This window comes from Lissotriton vulgaris, chromosome 6 (genome assembly GCF_964263255.1).
Source record: "Lissotriton vulgaris chromosome 6, aLisVul1.2, whole genome shotgun sequence".
Lineage (NCBI taxonomy): Eukaryota > Metazoa > Chordata > Amphibia > Caudata > Salamandridae > Lissotriton > Lissotriton vulgaris.
Window position 1 is genome coordinate 1014095831 of NC_141694.1, and position 17989 is coordinate 1014113819.

The 17989-nt window shown below is 40.6% G+C and overlaps 1 protein-coding gene across 3 annotated transcripts in view; it reads left to right on the forward strand.

Annotated features, from left to right (window-relative positions):
- Window positions 1-17989, forward strand: part of VIT (vitrin) — a 1955513-nt gene that overhangs the window by 591890 nt on the left and 1345634 nt on the right. For all 3 annotated transcript variants that reach the window (XM_086927073.1, XM_086927074.1, XM_086927075.1), the window contains exon 5: window positions 10795-10951. In XM_086927073.1, the coding sequence (XP_086783199.1) occupies window positions 10795-10951 (157 nt within the window). The remainder of the gene's footprint in view (window positions 1-10794; window positions 10952-17989) is intronic.

Consider the following 17989-nt stretch of genomic DNA (forward strand, 5'->3'; position numbering starts at 1 on the left):
GGAAATCCACCGTTTTTTTTCTTTACAAACTCCTACTGTTTCAACTGCCCTTTCATTACCACACTTCATCTGACTGCAGCACAACCTTCTCCCACCATGTTTTATGTCTGGATTGTTGGACATAGTTACATCTACTGGGCTCAAAGGTATGCTGAGAACAGAAATTTACCTAACCTCAATTTACAAGATGTGGAAATTAAGTGGTTGGGCCAAAGAGGATTAAAATGTCACCAATTGATACCATTGGTGAAAACCTTTATGCATTTGCCAAAACCTGACCTGTTAATTGTGCACTGTGGAGGTAATGATTTGGGCACTTTGACTGGGGTAGGTCTGGAAATTCTTTTAAAGGACACCTTTGAGCAATTAATGGCACTTTTTCCTCAAACTGCCTTGGTATATTCAAATATATGCCAAAGACAGAAATGGAGGTGGTCCAACCAATTTTGTCCACAAATTGAGAAGTCGAGGAAGCATGTAAACAAATCTGTTTCAGCTTACATGAGAGACCATGGAATGGGCTCCTTGTACAACAATAACTTGCGTTACTACATGCAAGATATCTACAGAGGAGATGGAGTTCACTTCTCCATTTAGCCATGTAGCCTGTAGACCTCTCTAAATACCGTGAGGTAAATTACTTCACAAAACACATCTGAAGTGTTGGAATTGACAACCAATGAAAATGTTACTTTCATTTTCTACTTTTATTACCTGACATTTGATTGGTTATATACCTGAATATATATAAAGGAAGAGAAGGAAACACAGCCATTTTGACTGCTACTTCTTGTTGTACATTACAATTGAATTATCACTAAACACTTCAACTTGTTTGTAAAGGTAAGTTTTTATTTTTAAAACTGAAGTATATTGTACACTATAAATTAATATGGTAAAATTTTTCTGATAGTTATATACTATCCCTCTGTAGTAGTTATAGATTTAGATAGACTTCTCTGTTATAGTTATGGATGGAGTTAGGCTTCTCTTGGTTAAATCACACACACTTTTTTATATTCCTACTTCCACTCTGATACTATACACTGCCAAAAGATAAATTCACTGATAAAAACTGCCTATCTAAAATTAATCCCAACAGTGCCCTATCTCTACTAATATATATTTTTTTTATCCAAATTTCAGGCAAAATGGAAGGCGAACAGAAAGTTGAATTTAAAATTGTCCTGCAAGAGAGCAGCCAAGAAATCATTTATCAAAATGAAAATGAATTTATGGATGAAACTAGGGACCAGGAACTACTGCAATGTGTCCAAGCAGTAGATGACCTCCTTAAAAATGAGGACATTTTACATCCTCAGAGACTACAAAGTATATTCAATGAGAATTATGAAATTTCTGACAGTGAAATGTTAGAAAGTTTAATAAATTATGAAACACAATCACAATAAAAAAAAATGCTTAAAAAATAAAGAAATTAAAAAATAATCAACAAAAACAACAAACAATTAACATACAGTATTTGAAAAGTCTAGCATTCTTTTTTCCTTATAGTACGCTGCCCAGAACGCTTTCCGGTTCGCGAACTGGGCGCTCCCCACGCAAAAAAAAAAAATTTTTTTTTTTTTGCCCTGCTGGGCCCTTTTAAAACCTCCACATAAAACCTAGGGGGTCAACGAGGATCTACTATGCCCTCTTATGGTAATTTCCCCCTTTGCTTTGGCCTCCTCTTGTCTCTCGATCCTACCGAGAGACAAGATGGCGGCCGCTCCGGACTGTTTAGAATGTTGACAGACACTGGAGAGCCAATCAGCTTCGCATCGCAAAGTTCCGTTACGCGAAAAGTACGCGAACCGGAGAGCTACCCGGAGCGCTGTTACAGATATATATCTTTTTTGGAACGTTAATTTCTCAAAATCCACTGGAGCACATATATTGAGACCTAGCAAAGGCACATCGGGCTAACAGTCCCTACAATTTTGCCAAGTTTCGTGCAAATCCATTCAGCCATTCGAGCTAAAAGTGAGGCCAACCGCCCTATGGAAAAATGAATGGGAAAAACGCGTTTTGGGACCCCCCTTTTTTCTCGGCCCCCCCTTGACGACCCCCCCGCCAAATTTTCAGGGGCTGCTCAGAAACAAAATGTGCCATTTTCCTGAAAATTTCAGCCAATTCCGTCCACAAACGCCAAAGTTATTAGACATAGAATTTTCAAAAATCCCATAGGGAAAAAATCCTAACTATATATACCTAATGGCAACCGCCAGTAGGTAATATATATATATATATATATATTACCTACTGGCGGTCGCCAGTAGGTATATATAGTTAGGATTTTTTCCCTATGGGATTTTTGAAAATTCTATGTCTAATAACTTTGGCGTTTGTGGACGGAATTGGCTGAAATTTTCAGGAAAATGGCACATTTTGTTTTTGAGCAGCCCCTGACAATTTGGGGGGTTTCATCAAGGGGGGGGCGAGAAAAAAGGGGGTCCCAAAACGCGTTTTTCCCATGTTAATTTCCATAGGGCGGTTGGCCTCACTTTTAGCTCGAACGGCTGAATGGATTTGCACGAAACTTGGCAAAATTGTAGGGACTGTTAGCCCGATGTGCCTTTGCTAGGTCTCAATATATGTGCTCAAGTGGATTTTGAGTAATTTAGGTTCAAAAAAAGATATATATCTGGGCGGAGCCTAACCAGACATCTGATCTGATTGGCTGTCAGCACTTCATCCAAGAAGTGTTGGCAGCCATCTTGGGACCAATATACATGATAGCGCCTCATTAAAAAGCATTGTAGTTAATAGAGGGTTTTAGGACTTTAGTTACATTATAAATCATTTGTTGATGGTACCATACTCGTTTTAGGAATTGTGGTGGGTTCTAAGGTGATTTTACCATGTGAAAAAAACTTCTGCTGTGATATCATGAATATTGTTTGAAAGAAAACTAATATCTCATGATATTCCCACAGTGGTTTGGAAGGGGATCTATAAGCTAAACTGAAAGCATATTTTCTGTAAATTCACATTATCTTTCTCAGTCATGTGAAAATGAAGTCTGACATTCTCAGTAAAACATGTACATCCAACAAGGACAGAGACTGTCAGTTGATTCCTTTGTGCTCTACTGCAGCCTCCTAAAGTGTTCTAAAGAACAACTAGAGCGCTAACAGTCCTACGTATTACAAAGGTATAGCACACCTGGAGCCATCGTGATGGGAATAAAGTGGTAACTCTTAAAACATTTAATTTAAAAAGGAACACAATGAGGGGGTATATTATGCAATAGAAGGTATTATTAGTGCTGCAGAAAGAAAAATTAGGGCACATTTTGAGTGACTTTTAAATCCTCTTCTATTTCATTAAAAAATTCTGACATGCAGTCTCCCAAAATGGCCACCAGAGACAAAAGAGCCCAAATGTAGCCCAAATATCACCCAGATGTAGCCCAAGTATAGCCCAATGACAGAATGTCCCAGAGTGTTCTAAAGAACAACTAGAGCGCTAACAGTCCTACTTATTACAAAGGTATGGCACACCTGAAGCCATCTTGATTGGAATAAAGTGGTAACTCTTAAAACATTTAATTTAAAAAGGAACAAAATGAGGGGGTATATTTTGCCATATGAATTATGATTAGTGCTGCAGAAAGAAAAATTAGGGCACATTTTGAGTGACTTCTCAAACCCTCTTCAATTTCATTAAAAAATTCTGACATACAGTCTCCCAAGATGGCCACCAGAGACAAAAGAGCCTAAATGTAGCCCAAATATCACCCAGATGTACCCCAAGTATAGCCCAATGACAGAATGTCCCAGAGTGTTCTAAAGAACAACTAGGGCGCCAACAGTCTAACTTATGACAAAAGTATGGCACACCAGAAGCCATCTTGATTGGAATGAAGTGGTAAGTCTGAAAACACTCAATTTAAAAAGGAACAACATGAGGGGGTTAATTTTGCCATAGAAAGTATGATTAGTGCTTCAGAAAGAAAAATTAGGGATCATTTTGAGTGACTTCTCAAATCCTCTTCTATTTCATTAAAAAAATTCTGACATGCAGACTGAAACATGCACTTTGAATACCAGCAGCAGACGTCCCTGGTGAGCAGTAGCTTTACTACAGTGATCTAATGTGCAACTAGAGTGCTAACATTCAGAATTTATGGCAAATGTGTGACACATCTGAATGCCTTCTTGATGGAACCAAAGTAAACAAGCATTGAAAATGCAATAGATCTCGCCCTCGTTTAAGTTAAAGCCATTCTGTTTGTACTGAGGTGGCTTTTTAGCTTTGCTTTTATTAGTGTTTTTTCAACTTCCATGTAAATAACATGCATCTGTATGCATATAAGTATATGTATGCATGCATTTATGTTTGTATTTATATAGATATACAGATGATATATGTTTATATATGTATGTATATATATATATATTCACTGAAAAAACCATAGGTTATAGACCATATATAGTTAGGAATTAGCATTTACAAAACCTTGAAAATTCACTGAACAAACCATAGGTTATAGACCATATATAGTTAGGAATTAGCATTTACAAAACCTTGAAAATGCACTGAAAAAACCATAGGTTATAGACCATATATAGTTAGGAATTCGCATTTACAAAACCTTATTTTACTCACACAAAACCATTGAAATTCCATATATAGTTAGTTGCACTAACTATATATCGCGCACCCGCAATCCACTGCTGATGATGTCACATATTACATCATTCATGACATGGTCAGTGACATCGCTGATGACATCACTGATGACATCTCAAATGACATCACTGATGACATCACTGATGACAACATCCAGTGACTGTATGTTTCTGTAAAGTTAAAATATGTCTTACATATTGAAGAATGAGTGGATGTATAAGTGTCTGGATGAAGGATTTAGTAGGTGCATGACTGACTGTATGAGTGAGTGATTAAATGTGTCTCACTGAGTGCATGGGTTAGTGACTAAACTGTCTTAATTTGTGCATCATTATGTCTGTTGTTCTGTAAACTGTTGCATGTGTTGATAAGTAGCTATATGAGTAATTATATGGGTTATTGATTGGTTGCCCAAGTATTTGTATGGGAGACTGAGTGTGTGTGTGGGTGGCTGGGAGGTGTATGACTCTGTGCATAGATGTGTGAGCAGTTGATTCACTAGATGTATGGTTTCAAAAGTGCATGTGGAAACAGCTGTATGGGCGGTTGACTGTGTGCATGAGTGTATTGGTGAGTGAATGGATATCTCAGTGCTACATGTCAAAGTAAGTACATATGTAAAACACAGTACATGTGAGAGTTGACATATATAAATAACTGTGCATAAGAGCCAGTGAATGTGTGAGTGGCTGTATGGATCATTGTGAACTTGTATCAAGGATTGTATAAGAGAGTAAATATGTGTTAGTATATGTTTGAATAAGTAAAGTTTGTATAACTGTATAGTTGAGGAAATGGAGGTGTGATTGATTCTTTGCATGACTGACTAGGTGTGTGAGTAACTCCATGGATGAGTGACAGTCTGTGAGTGTCTGTTTACACTGATTGTATCTAAGGTTATATTAGAGTCTGAAGAGGTTCATCGTATTATCACATGAATGATATCATCAGTGATGTGATCAGTAATGTCAAATGAGATGTCATCAGTGATGTCATCAGTGATGTCATTTGAGATGTCATCAGTGATGTCATTTGAGATGTCATCAGTGATGTCATCAGTGATGTCACTGACCATGTCATGAATGATGTAATATGTGACATCATCAGCAGTGGATTGCGGGTGCGCGATATATAGTTAGTGCAACTAACTATATATGGAATTTCAATGGTTTTGTGTGAGTATAATAAGGTTTTGTAAATGCGAATTCCTAACTATATATGGTCTACAACCTATGTTTTTTTCAGTGAATATATATATATATATATATATATATATATATATATATATATATATATATATATATATATATATATATATATATATATATATATATATATATATATATATATATATATATATATATATATATATATATATATACCAAAGTACCAGTTCTCGTAATTGTGACTCTCCGACCACATTGTATGTTCAGATGAGAAACCAGTAAATGTCACCTCACTCTCCACCTCCAATGGAGACGTGCAATCCAGCGCGCAGGGTGATTTCATGGCTCTTGATCGCACTGGATTAAACTTAAATTGAGTTTCTGCCTTAATGTTCTGTGGCACTGGAGTGCGCATCTGAATTGGAGGTGGAGAGTAAGTTGATATATATGTATGTATATAAATATTACCTACTGGTGGTCGCCAGTAGATAGTTATAGTTAGGACCATGTTTCCATAGGAAAAGGGTTTTTTAACTTGCCTAAACAGTCATGCAAAGAATCAATTATACTCCCATTTACTCACCTATACAGTTATACACACACCACCTCACCTATTTATACAGATAGCAATAAATACTTACTCTCTCATACAATCACTGACACAAGAACACTTCACACAGCCACTCTCACAATCACTCGCTCTCACATATAGTCATTTAACTCACATATACGGCATTTTACATATGTAGTTACTCACACATGTACCACTGAGCCATCCATTGACTCAGCAACACACCCATACACATACTCACCCACCCATACAGCCCTTCACAGATGTACTCTTTAACCCATACACCCAGTGAATCACCCACTCACACATCTATGCACAGTCACACACAACCCACCCGCAGAGACACTTAGACACCCATACAGACTCAGACAATTAGTCAATAAACCATATAAATACTCATGTAGCTACTCACCAACCCATAGAGCCACTTACACACCACTGACAGACTGATACAGACAGTAACACAGTTTAGTCACTAACCCATGTAATTAGTAAGACACGTTTAATCGCTCACCTATACAGTCAGTCACCCACCTACTACATCATCAATACAGACACTCATACACCCACTCACTCACCCATACAGCCTCTAACAGAGTTACTCACTCACCCATATAGCCACTGACACATCTATTCACTCATCCACAAAACCAGTTACATATCCATATACACATCAATACAATCACTCATGTGCCCACTCACTCATTATACAGCCTCTCACACAAAAATGTATTGTAAAAAGGAGCTACTCCCACACCCACTCATCCATATACCCAGTCAAACTGCCACTCACTAACCCATACATCCACTTAGACACCCAGTCACTCACCCATAGAGCCATTCACTCAGCCACTAAGACAGCCATATAACCACTCACACATGCACTCATCCACCCACAGAGCCACTCGCACAGCCACCACTGTCACCTATATAGCCACTCACACACGGAAACCCGCCAACCCCCACAGACCACGCACGCAACCTGGGAATCATCCTGGACTCCGAGCTCAAAATGGACCACCAGATCAACTCTGTCTAGTCTTCCTGCTTCCACACCCTCCGCCTCCTTCGTAAGACCTTCAAATGGATCCCCCTCGAACACTGAAAGACAGTCACTCACGCCCAGGTCACCAGCAGACTTGACTACGGCAACGCACTCTACGCCGGAATAAATAAAAACCTCATCCGCAAGCTACAGAACATCCAGAACGCCGCCGCAAGACTGGTCCTCAACCTGCCAAAACACTGCCACATCTCCAAGCACCTGCGCACACTCCACTGGCTCCCCGTTGAGGCGAGAATCACCTTTAAGATGCTCACCCACGCACACAAGGCCCTCCATGGCACCGGACAAGCATACCTGAACAGCCGACTCAAATTCCACGCACCCCAAAGGACCCTACGATCAGCCCAGCTTTCCTACGCCGTTGTCCCCCGCACCAGAAAGACCAGATCGGGAGGCCGCTCCTTCTCCTTCCTCGCGGCCAAAGCATGGAACGCCCTTCCGCTCCACCTCAGACAGACAACATCGCTCCCCATCTTCGCAAGAAACCTCAAAACCTGGCTCTTTGACAGACCCCCCTCCTTGATGGAATGGAACCTGCACCCCCGCACCCCCCCCCTAGCGCCTTGAGACCCTTACGGGTGAGTAGTCGCGCTTTAACAAACTCCTGATTGATTGACTGATTGATTGACACACACACTCACCCACACATACAACCACTCACACAGTCACTCACTCACCCATACAGAAACTTATCCACCCACTTATTTACCTGTAAGGTCACTCACATATTAACCCACTCACCCATACAGCTACTCAGACACCTACTCCCACACTGATACAGACAGTCACAGTGCCACTCAGATGATATATATTAGAAACAGTATCACTCATTAGTAGTACAAAAAGAATACTAATTTAATGTATGCATTAGTATATTTAACTCTCAAACTTTTATGAAACACTTACACTCACTGGATCATGCCATCAGTGATGTCATTTGAGAGGTCATCACTGATGTTATCAGTGATATCACTGACCAGGTCGTAAGCAGTGCATTGTGGGGTTATAAGTTATAATTAGCTTAGGTAACTATAACTGCTGAATTTCCATGGTTTTGTACAAATGAAATCTGAGCCTAACTATAATGTACTTTTGTTTTTTTCCGTGAATTTCTAAGGTTTTTCGATTATATTTCCTAACTATAACTACCCTGTAACCTTTGTTTTTATGTGAATATATAAAAAAAATATTTTCATGTAGATATACACACACACACACACATGCAGATAATCCTAAATAATTCCTATTCCTCATACAGATAAAAGTTGTCACTCCACTGGCATACTGTTTGTAAATCAAGTTTATTGAAGCAAACCGTGGCAATGCATTTCCTTTTTCAAACCAGAAAATATGTTACTATTTCCATAAATAATTCCCAAATATAAAAAACTAAGTTCATCCATAAATCAATAAATCACAAAAATATATAAATTCTGTTATAAAAATGGTGCTGGGGATCTCTCAAAGGGGCTCAGCCAAAGAAACACAATTAGGAATACTTTCCAAGAGGCATGGCTCAACTCATAAGGGTGTGGCTTAGAACATGTAAACTAAAATCCTGTGTTAATTTGGGTGCCTTTCTCTGAATTTTCTCTTCTGTCTAGACATATAAACAATTAGACCTATTAGCTTTGCCAAAGCTTTTAAGCTGTATCAAATACATGACTAATAATTATAAAGTTGTTGTGAACAGTTTATAAAGTATTACAAATTTGAAAATGTGAGATTGTGAATTAAATATTTCTAAGGTCTTTAGAATGGGTAGTGATTTGTCAGAGTGTCTCAGTCACCTACCTTAGCTCACCTTCACACTACTTTCAGTCTTTCTTAGATGCATGCACCCTTTTTCTCCCCACATACTTCTGAAATCCTCCATCTGCATACTTTATGCCTCATCTCTTTCCTATTTAGCACTTCCTTTCAGTTTCTCTTTCTGTACATACCTAATTTCTACTCAACTCAACTTCCCCACCCATCACACCCATAATCTGTCCACTCGCCTGTAAGAACTGCATTTTCTTTTCCTTTGGTGCTGTCCATATTTCAACAGTTGTGTACTTCATTCACACACTGTCCCACAATTGCAACTGGCACATATTTTGTCATCATTCTGTGTGCTTTGCAGAGAAGATGAGCATTAAATCGGCATGTAGTCTGACTACATTTAAGACCCCCTCACATGCACTTTGAATAAATAACTGTACGTTCAGACTCAGCTCCAGAGCCCCCAGTCATGGACTTTTGTAAACATGCACCCACAAACACCTAAGATGACTTAGCCAAACCTTTGGAGTGGTGCACTGCTCGATATCCTTTATTTTCACAAAATGCCAGCCAACCCGTTTCGTTCATGAGAATGAACTTCTTCAGGGCATAAGATCACGATCCTGGGTAAGGAAATGGAGGTAGAAGTATGCAGTCTGCTTGGTTGATGCGCATCACCCAAGTGGACAGCTCATCACTTGTTTTTCTCTCAGACCAAGCGCATACCGGCCCTTATCAAGGCGGCCCATGCAGCCCGGACTGCATAAAACATGTGAAATGTTAACGGGGACTGTATTGCCTACAGTGATTAACCTAAGGGTGTTTATTGTTATTGTTGAGAAACTGATTAGTGGGTTTGCCTGTTGCGGTAAGGACATTAATTTAAGGCCCGTAAGGTTTCGATGTCACTTTTAGTTACTGCCAGGTCTGAGAACTGGCAGGACTTAAAGCACCTGAAAGCGTGTTGCAGCACCTGTGCGTGATACTTGACTTACTCCAAGACTGGGCTTAAGTACATTTTTACCTGTCTAACACTTTTAGGGTTGTAGTAACTTTAGATGTGTAGCTGTGCATTGTATATGTCCCTCCCCAAACCCCTCCTTAAATTTCCCTAAATACCCAGTTAGTAGTAAGTATTCTGCATTTTCCAGACCTCCTCCTTGTTACTTCCATATTTACTAACAAAACGCACACCTTTATGTGTATATATCTCCTCCACCGTAGAGGAGTTCTCAGCACAGACGAGATACGGGAAATTAAGGTGGAATTCTCAACCTGTAGTTTTGTGAATAGCATTTTGTACTATGCATGTAGTACTACAAATCTCAATTTGGGAATAGGCTCGTTAGTAGCAGTCCACTTTATTGTCAACCCGAGAGCAACCTGGCCAGCTGTCATTGCCCTTGCTCCTGTTTCATAAATGTTAATTAAGCAGTTGATTGTGTGCTTGTTTAAAACTCAGCATGAAGAATATTACAACAAGCATAACAAAATGCAACCAATACAGGATTTTGAACTCGATAATCAATATGCTGAGGCTGTACACTGCTATTTAATGACCAAGCTTTACATGCGTGTCTTTATATTTTTAGATGTACCTCATATCGATTGCGATATTAAAGCTGGTAAGATAATGGATGTAGAATTCCTGGCAAAATGTCCAGCTGGGTGCCAAGAAAACAAATACCGTGTATATGGCTCAGATATTTATGCTTCATTTTCCAGTGTATGCAGCGCAGCAATTCACAGGTTGGTACATTTCAAATTTTAGTTAAATCTGATAATTAAAAAAAAATGCTTACAGCTTTTATGCTAGAAATGAGTTAATGTTGAATTTTATATATCTATTGTCATACGAAGCAGAATGTTTACATTATATTGTGGCCTCTTAATTCTGATGGGGCTGGTCACAGCAGTGGGAGATCCCGTTTGGGGGTCACACAGCAGACGGGCGCAAGTGGGTCCCAAATTTGGTAGCTGAAGCTGTTTCTCACTGGCTTCCTATGGCTCTGCAAACTGGGTAGATTACATCCTTTCTGCACTTAGCTCTCATGGTAATGGGGGTGACCAGTTAAAGTCTTCACGGGTAACTAATATAGAGGTCGAGAGAGGTTTCAGGTAGAGAATTGTAAACTCATCTACGGTCCTCAGTGCGGTGCCCTCCCCCAATAATAAAAGTTTGCTAATATCTACAGTCCTGGGATGTGGAATGGGTATTTGCATTATATAGGCACAGATTTAGTTCAATCAATCAAAACCTTTATTCAGCTGTATGCAGCTATGACAGTATAGAATTGTCAGTAATATATATATATAAAAACCAGAGTTCAGTCATTATCATTTCTCATACATCAGCTTGTTACAATAGTCATGTACAATTAAAAAAGATGAAGAATAATAGCACATGTCAGAAGAACCTAATTAAAGTGCAATGGGCTTCTAAAACATTGCTACATTACATAGTTTTGAGCTTGCGCCCATACAGATGGAGGACAGCAGCTTAATCAAGGTGCATTGAGTATCTAGAGCAAACAGCAGCCCATAAAAACACACTTACGTAAAAGCAGTTTCATCACCGTGAAGTTGTTTTAAAAAAAGCTGTGACTGAGTGCTATGTGTCAGTTTTCTAGATTTAATTAAAGGCATTAAAAACCTTTTGGATTATTTCTGATAAAAACCACAAAAAATGTAAAAGGCAACATCGACTGTTTTAAAAACATTATTTTATGGGCATACAAATGATTCTAAATTATGATGGAAACCTAAATAAAAGCAGAGTAGGTACTTTATTGTGTTTGCCCGAAAATGGAACATTAAAGAGTTTTCCCCTCTTCCTCGCCCCATGCATAGATAATTGCTAAGAGTGTTATCGTGGTTCACTGACAAATAACTAAAAATGGAAGTTTTTAGTGTTTAAGCACTTTGCTTTTTTTCCTGGGCGTGAATTAGCAGTGATTTGTGATCTTGCTTCCTTCCCTTTGTATCACATATGCCAGTGTAAATACCTGGGGAAGGCCCATAGCATCAAAAGTTTTTTTTACAAATGCTAACCATGGAATATCATGGATGTTATCAAACACTAGACAGTATTTTACTATATCTCTTGTTAATGACGCCTCCTCATTTTTCAAAATTAAAAGCCATGACAACCCGCAGTAGATTCGAACATGGGCAGCTATATAGCTTAGCCCCACCTCACCATGGCAGACGAAGTTTGAAATAGAAATGGAGGAGGATAGAAGCTTTTGACAAAAGCTATTTCCTCTATTTGGATTACAGAAGAGTTCTGGATGCCACAGACTCCAGCCCCATAGGTAGCAACCGGTACACATTGCATGTAATGAATTTGTAACATGGGAGTGAACGCTCAACCCCTGGGGGGGACGGCACACTGAAAAGTGAATTAACCACCAGAGATATCTTTGTTCTCTGCTCAACTATGCTCGTTGGCCATGAGCAAGTGGAATTAAAGACCACCTTGAGGTAAGAGAATGTATTAATGTTGCAAAGGCGGTTTGTTCCTACCAAAATACATGTTAATTGAACATGCTTTGGGCCACAGGATGTAGGATTTTGAAAAATTGGTCAGCATGTCAAGGATGCCCATGAATTCCACGAATGAATGGACCAATAATCGCACAGCCCCAGGGGTGTGTGCCAATAAAACTGCATCATCTGCAATTAACAGGACTGGGCATGGAGTGCCAGATACCATGGGGACATCTGGCGTGCAAGATATTAAATGTGTCCCATGTTTAGTTGTTGTATACAAGATAAACAGCAGGGGAGCAAGCATGTACCCTTGTCGCACCCTACTTCCAATATGGATCTCCCCAACATGCAGCCCAAGCAGGTTGCACTCACAGGTCCTAGAATCCTCACATATGGTTGCCCCTCCACAGCAATAAGAAGTTCTCTGTGGCTCTTTTCTGCAAGGTAAGTCTCTGGTTTCTCCTGCGGTGTAGGAGGTGATGCAACGATCCTGCTGCAAGGCCTTCATCCTGGGCAGGTGCGCAGGGCTTGACTTCACCACAACAATTTTGACCAGGTCATGTGAGTTGCTGGTCCTAGTGACCTCTGGCATACGGGGTCACCATATCCTTACAGTACACAAGCTCTGGCCCGATCGGCACAGTGTAGTCCTCAGCAGACGCCCCTCCTGGCATTCGGTGGCCACAGCTCACTACCACATATGGGCTGCGCTCTCAGGGTGGCCCTCCTGACATATGATGTTCACCGACTTTGTCCTGGACACGGGCAACAATCTAATCAGTGCAGCAGCTGTCTCTTCACACCTCACAAAGGGAGTCCTCTCACAGGGCTCCCCACTAGTTCTCTCTCACTCGAACATTCTCCTCTTCCTCCAGGGACACACTGGTCTGGGCAAGCAGGAAGGCACTGGTTCCCCAGGCTCCAGTGCTGGTGGTTTTAGATTACCTGGATGATGCCCCTCACCCATCAGGGAGACTATCAGGCCTTGACCCCCAGTCTCGGTCAAAGGCAGAAGTCTTGCAGAGCTTCCCCTCCTCCACAGCCGATCTGGTTTCTTGGAAGGTGCCAATTTTTGGAGTCTCAAACTCCCTTTCTTTTTTTTATTTTCAGATACCAGATGTGATTTAGAGTCCGAATCTTTGAAGTTTATGTTGAGGAGTCTGGTTCTTTGGAAGTGCCCACTCCTCTGCCTTCTTCTTGAAAGCAGTCTATCACAGCAGGAGCAACTCCAAAGATTATAGCACCACAACACAGGCCATGGGAGTGATGAGAGTTCACACCTGCATGTCAGCCACAGTGATATCTCTATCAATAGTTTAGCACATGGCCGCAGCCCTACTCTTTTATAATTATTATTATTATTTTTTTTTTGTATGTTCTTATATAGCGCTCGATCACCTGGGGAGGTATCTCGGCGCTTGCCTTGGGAACCCGTCCTGGCTTTTCCCTGTGAGATAGCCCCTACAGGGCATCCCCAAGGTGAAAGCCAGGCATCCCGCCGCGGGGGCCGTTATGGAGATTAAGCAAGCTTAATGCCCAGAGTTGCAGAGTGTGAACCCATGATTAGGTCAGGCTCCGAAGCGAGAATTATCAAGTCCGTGGACATTTGAGCTCAAGACCCTGCCGCGTCGGGAATTGAACCCTGGTCCCGGGTCTGACCTCTGCTTCAGGGTCTGCCTGCTCTAACCAGGGAGCCACACTTCTCCAAATAATTCTCTTATTAGCCGATCTCTTTCCTGAGATGTGGCCAGGACCCTTCTTTAAGACCTCTCACTGAATCAAAGGGTAACATTTAAAGTGGAAAGGGGGAGCCTAGCTCTCCCCTCTCCATTGTGTGTCCCAACCTGCTGTTGCACGGATTCTGCTCAGACACAGGACTGTGCACAGAGACCCAGGACCTCAGTGAATTAGGGTGTGCCAAAAACACACCTTAGTACCCAAAATCCCCTACCAGACTAGCATCAGTGTCACATTAGCTCTTCGTCCTGTAGCAAAGTAACCAATGATTAGACAACTCAGAACATGCTACTTTGGTTACCTCAGGTAAGGTGGGAAACATGAGCACTCTTTTGTTATACTCTCATACCAGTCCAAAACAGGGAGTAAAGGGAGACACGAGCAAGTTTAACATGTTTATTTTAACGCTATGATCTCAGGTGCAGCATCTTAGCTAATACAAGCAGACATATGATAAGAAATAAGATTATCAGCATAGTTACTATTCCATAAAATACAAAGAGAGAAAGCATGTTCTAATGCAAAATGGAAACAGGTTAAATATATACCTATATTTCACCCTCCCTTGCTAGTAGGTTATTATATAACTAACGAAGGTCACTTAGGCTTGCATAGACGGGCCCCATACATCAAAGATTAGCAGGAGTGAATCACATCAAGTTCTGCACAAGCTCTCAGCATACGAATGTTCTCCAAGTGTGTTCAATCATGCTTACACAGTGCATTATTAAACGCGAGAGTTTATGAGGTGGCCACTGCTGCATATGTGTTATGTCTAGAACGTGCGCTGATCAGCTCGAACAACAACCACAGTGTTGAAATAACCTTGACAGCCTCTGCACTCACTGTACAGACTAAGCTAACGAACAGAGTCTAACAACGTGCAAAACAAGTTATTCTCATGTGAAGCAAAACACTCAGCCTAACTCCAAACAATATTCAAAGTGTGTGCCGTGTGAAAAGGACAGCAAGAAGGCAAAAGGCAAAATGAGGTTTAAACTTCTAATAAGCACATGCTAACTTAACACTGTGTGAATGCAAGGTTCATCCCCACTACACCCTCCGTTGATCAGAGCACGTACACAAATGGGGCCAATTTGTAACGCAGAGTTCAAGTTTGTGAGTCTGAATCAAGTTAAAATTTGGCACGATGGGAAAAATGGGAAAAAACTCAGAAATCAGAAATCACACACAAAGTTAAAAGATGTTTATATCAAGCTTCTGTGTAGATTCATTCATTACATTTCAAGGGGGGGAGAGAAAAAATCCCCTGTTAAATTCATGATGGTCATCATGAACAAGAGAGAAAACCAAAGAGAAAGACAAAAAAATATCTCACTCCAACAGTGTGTATGCACCGTACGTTGCAACAGCCTCCAACAGGAAGTCATTGTTATCATCCGAAAACATTTCAGCCATCCAATTCAGCAATGGGAATCAACATACATGTTCTTCAATAACCGGAGCCTCTATCACCACCAGAGGACAATTTGGGTTTTCCTCAATGTAACTGCGTGCCAAGAAGTCATGCGCTGCTGCAAAAACATTCCAACGTCCCAGGACTCCATGCATCGCTGCAAAGCCCATAATCCCGCCGCCAGAACAAATCAATTCATGAGCAACCAAGGGGCTCATCAGTTGATCAAAATCTGTGTTGGGAGACACCATACTGCAGAGACACAAATCCAGGGCCCAGTCGAAATCGCAGCTCAGGCAATGAAAGACAGGATGGATGCATGTGAAATAGGAAAATCGAAACGATAATCCATAAGCCGCACTCAATGTAGCCAGAGGGAGCGTGCCATAGTAATCAAGCATTCGGTTGCGGAGCAGCAACAGCCGGGGCAGATTGTTATGTAACACAGGTTGCGCATCCATTTTTAAATAAACAAATCAATAGAAGCACACCGGCAACAAGAGCGAGCATTAAGGGAAATCCACCAAAGAGACTGAAAAAAATCGAATGAAAAAATGCCGGGAACACGCCAACTATAGTTTGGAATGAAGTGACAAGGCCACTACTAACAATTTTAAAAAAGTATGCTAAACCCGTAGTCGAGGAGGTATTGAGGATAGTGTGAATTAACTACCCAAAATGAAGGAGCAGATCCATATTCAATAAAGCATGCACCTCAGTGCGGGTGTTTGCCACGTGAAGGACAAATGTTTCACAAGCATATGTAAGGGCCACTTCTTTCTGAGACAAAAGAGCTCTTATTCGACTCTTCTTGTTGAACTCTGCTTTCAGGGTCGGAATCGACTGCCATATGGAATCATCCAGCTTCCCATGTGGAGTAGGAAACAGGACTTTTTACAACAAACTACACGTTGGGAGACCATAACCACATAAGGAATTCCAGCCAACATCCCACAACAATCTTCATTATTTAAAAGTAAATAACTACAGTTTGCTAGCAATGTGAATGTCGATGTGATAGCAGATGTGGGAGTCCCTTTCAAAACACATGCTAAATTAGGTGCATTCTGATTACACGAGCCATGCAATTGTATATTCCTACATACTAAAGAGTGATCAGGTGTTGTTGTGCAATCCTCTCTGTTTAAATAAACCTCTTTACCTTCCCTCAGGCATCTATATGTAAATGGTAGCGACCAAGCTTTGTGGAGGTAAGCGCTGCCTAAAGGTTCATACCTGCCTATAGCATAGTACTTCATGCAAGCTTTGAATTTAAACAAAGGAAAAGGCAGTGTTATTAACCCATGGATGAGCCACACAGCAGAATTTGGTTTGGCCACAGAAAATGGTAACGGTTCTAACTTTTCAATTTGTAACATAGAAAAGGAGGCATCCTTCATCGACATTAACTGTTGCTTTTCAGTCAAATTAAATGGCGCAAACAACAAGGATGTGTTCATGTGGTCCCAAAGCACCTTCCCTGCCGTCAATGTTTGCGAAGTCCATGCAAACTGCATAATGGAACGCAGTTGATTTTGACCATGGAACAAAACAGAGACATCTTCTTGCACAATATCAACAACAGAAGAAACAATATTATCTAATGTGCAAATGCGGGAAGAAAGAGTGTTAATGCTATTATCTACAACTACAAGCACTTTTTCTAAATTAGCTTGGTCTATAGCTCCTAACCGTGAAGCAGCCTCAATCTGAGACAGTTTTCAAACTTCATTATAAACAGCATATATCCATCTTTTGGATCTGCCGGAAGCAGGGCCCTTGACAAAGTCATTTAGATCAACATCGTCAGTCAGTTTAGACAAATGAAGCTTAACTGACTCTAAAGTGGGGTGCTTGAGCCAATTCCAACACAGCTTGCCTACTTAATAGGTAGTGACAGAATGGTCACTCTCAAAACGGGGATCCACCCTAACCTGTGTGTACCCAGACGATAAACCCAGAAAACGATGTTGGCAGGAATCTGCACTTTTGTGCCACAACAACCAACCCTCAGGATCCAAACTGGAAATGTTAAAAGAAGAATTCAGCAACAGTGTCTGTAATTCTTGAATAGATATACTAGTATTATTATCCCAACCGGGGTACTCTTCCAATTCTGAAAAAGAAGGAGCATTTAACTT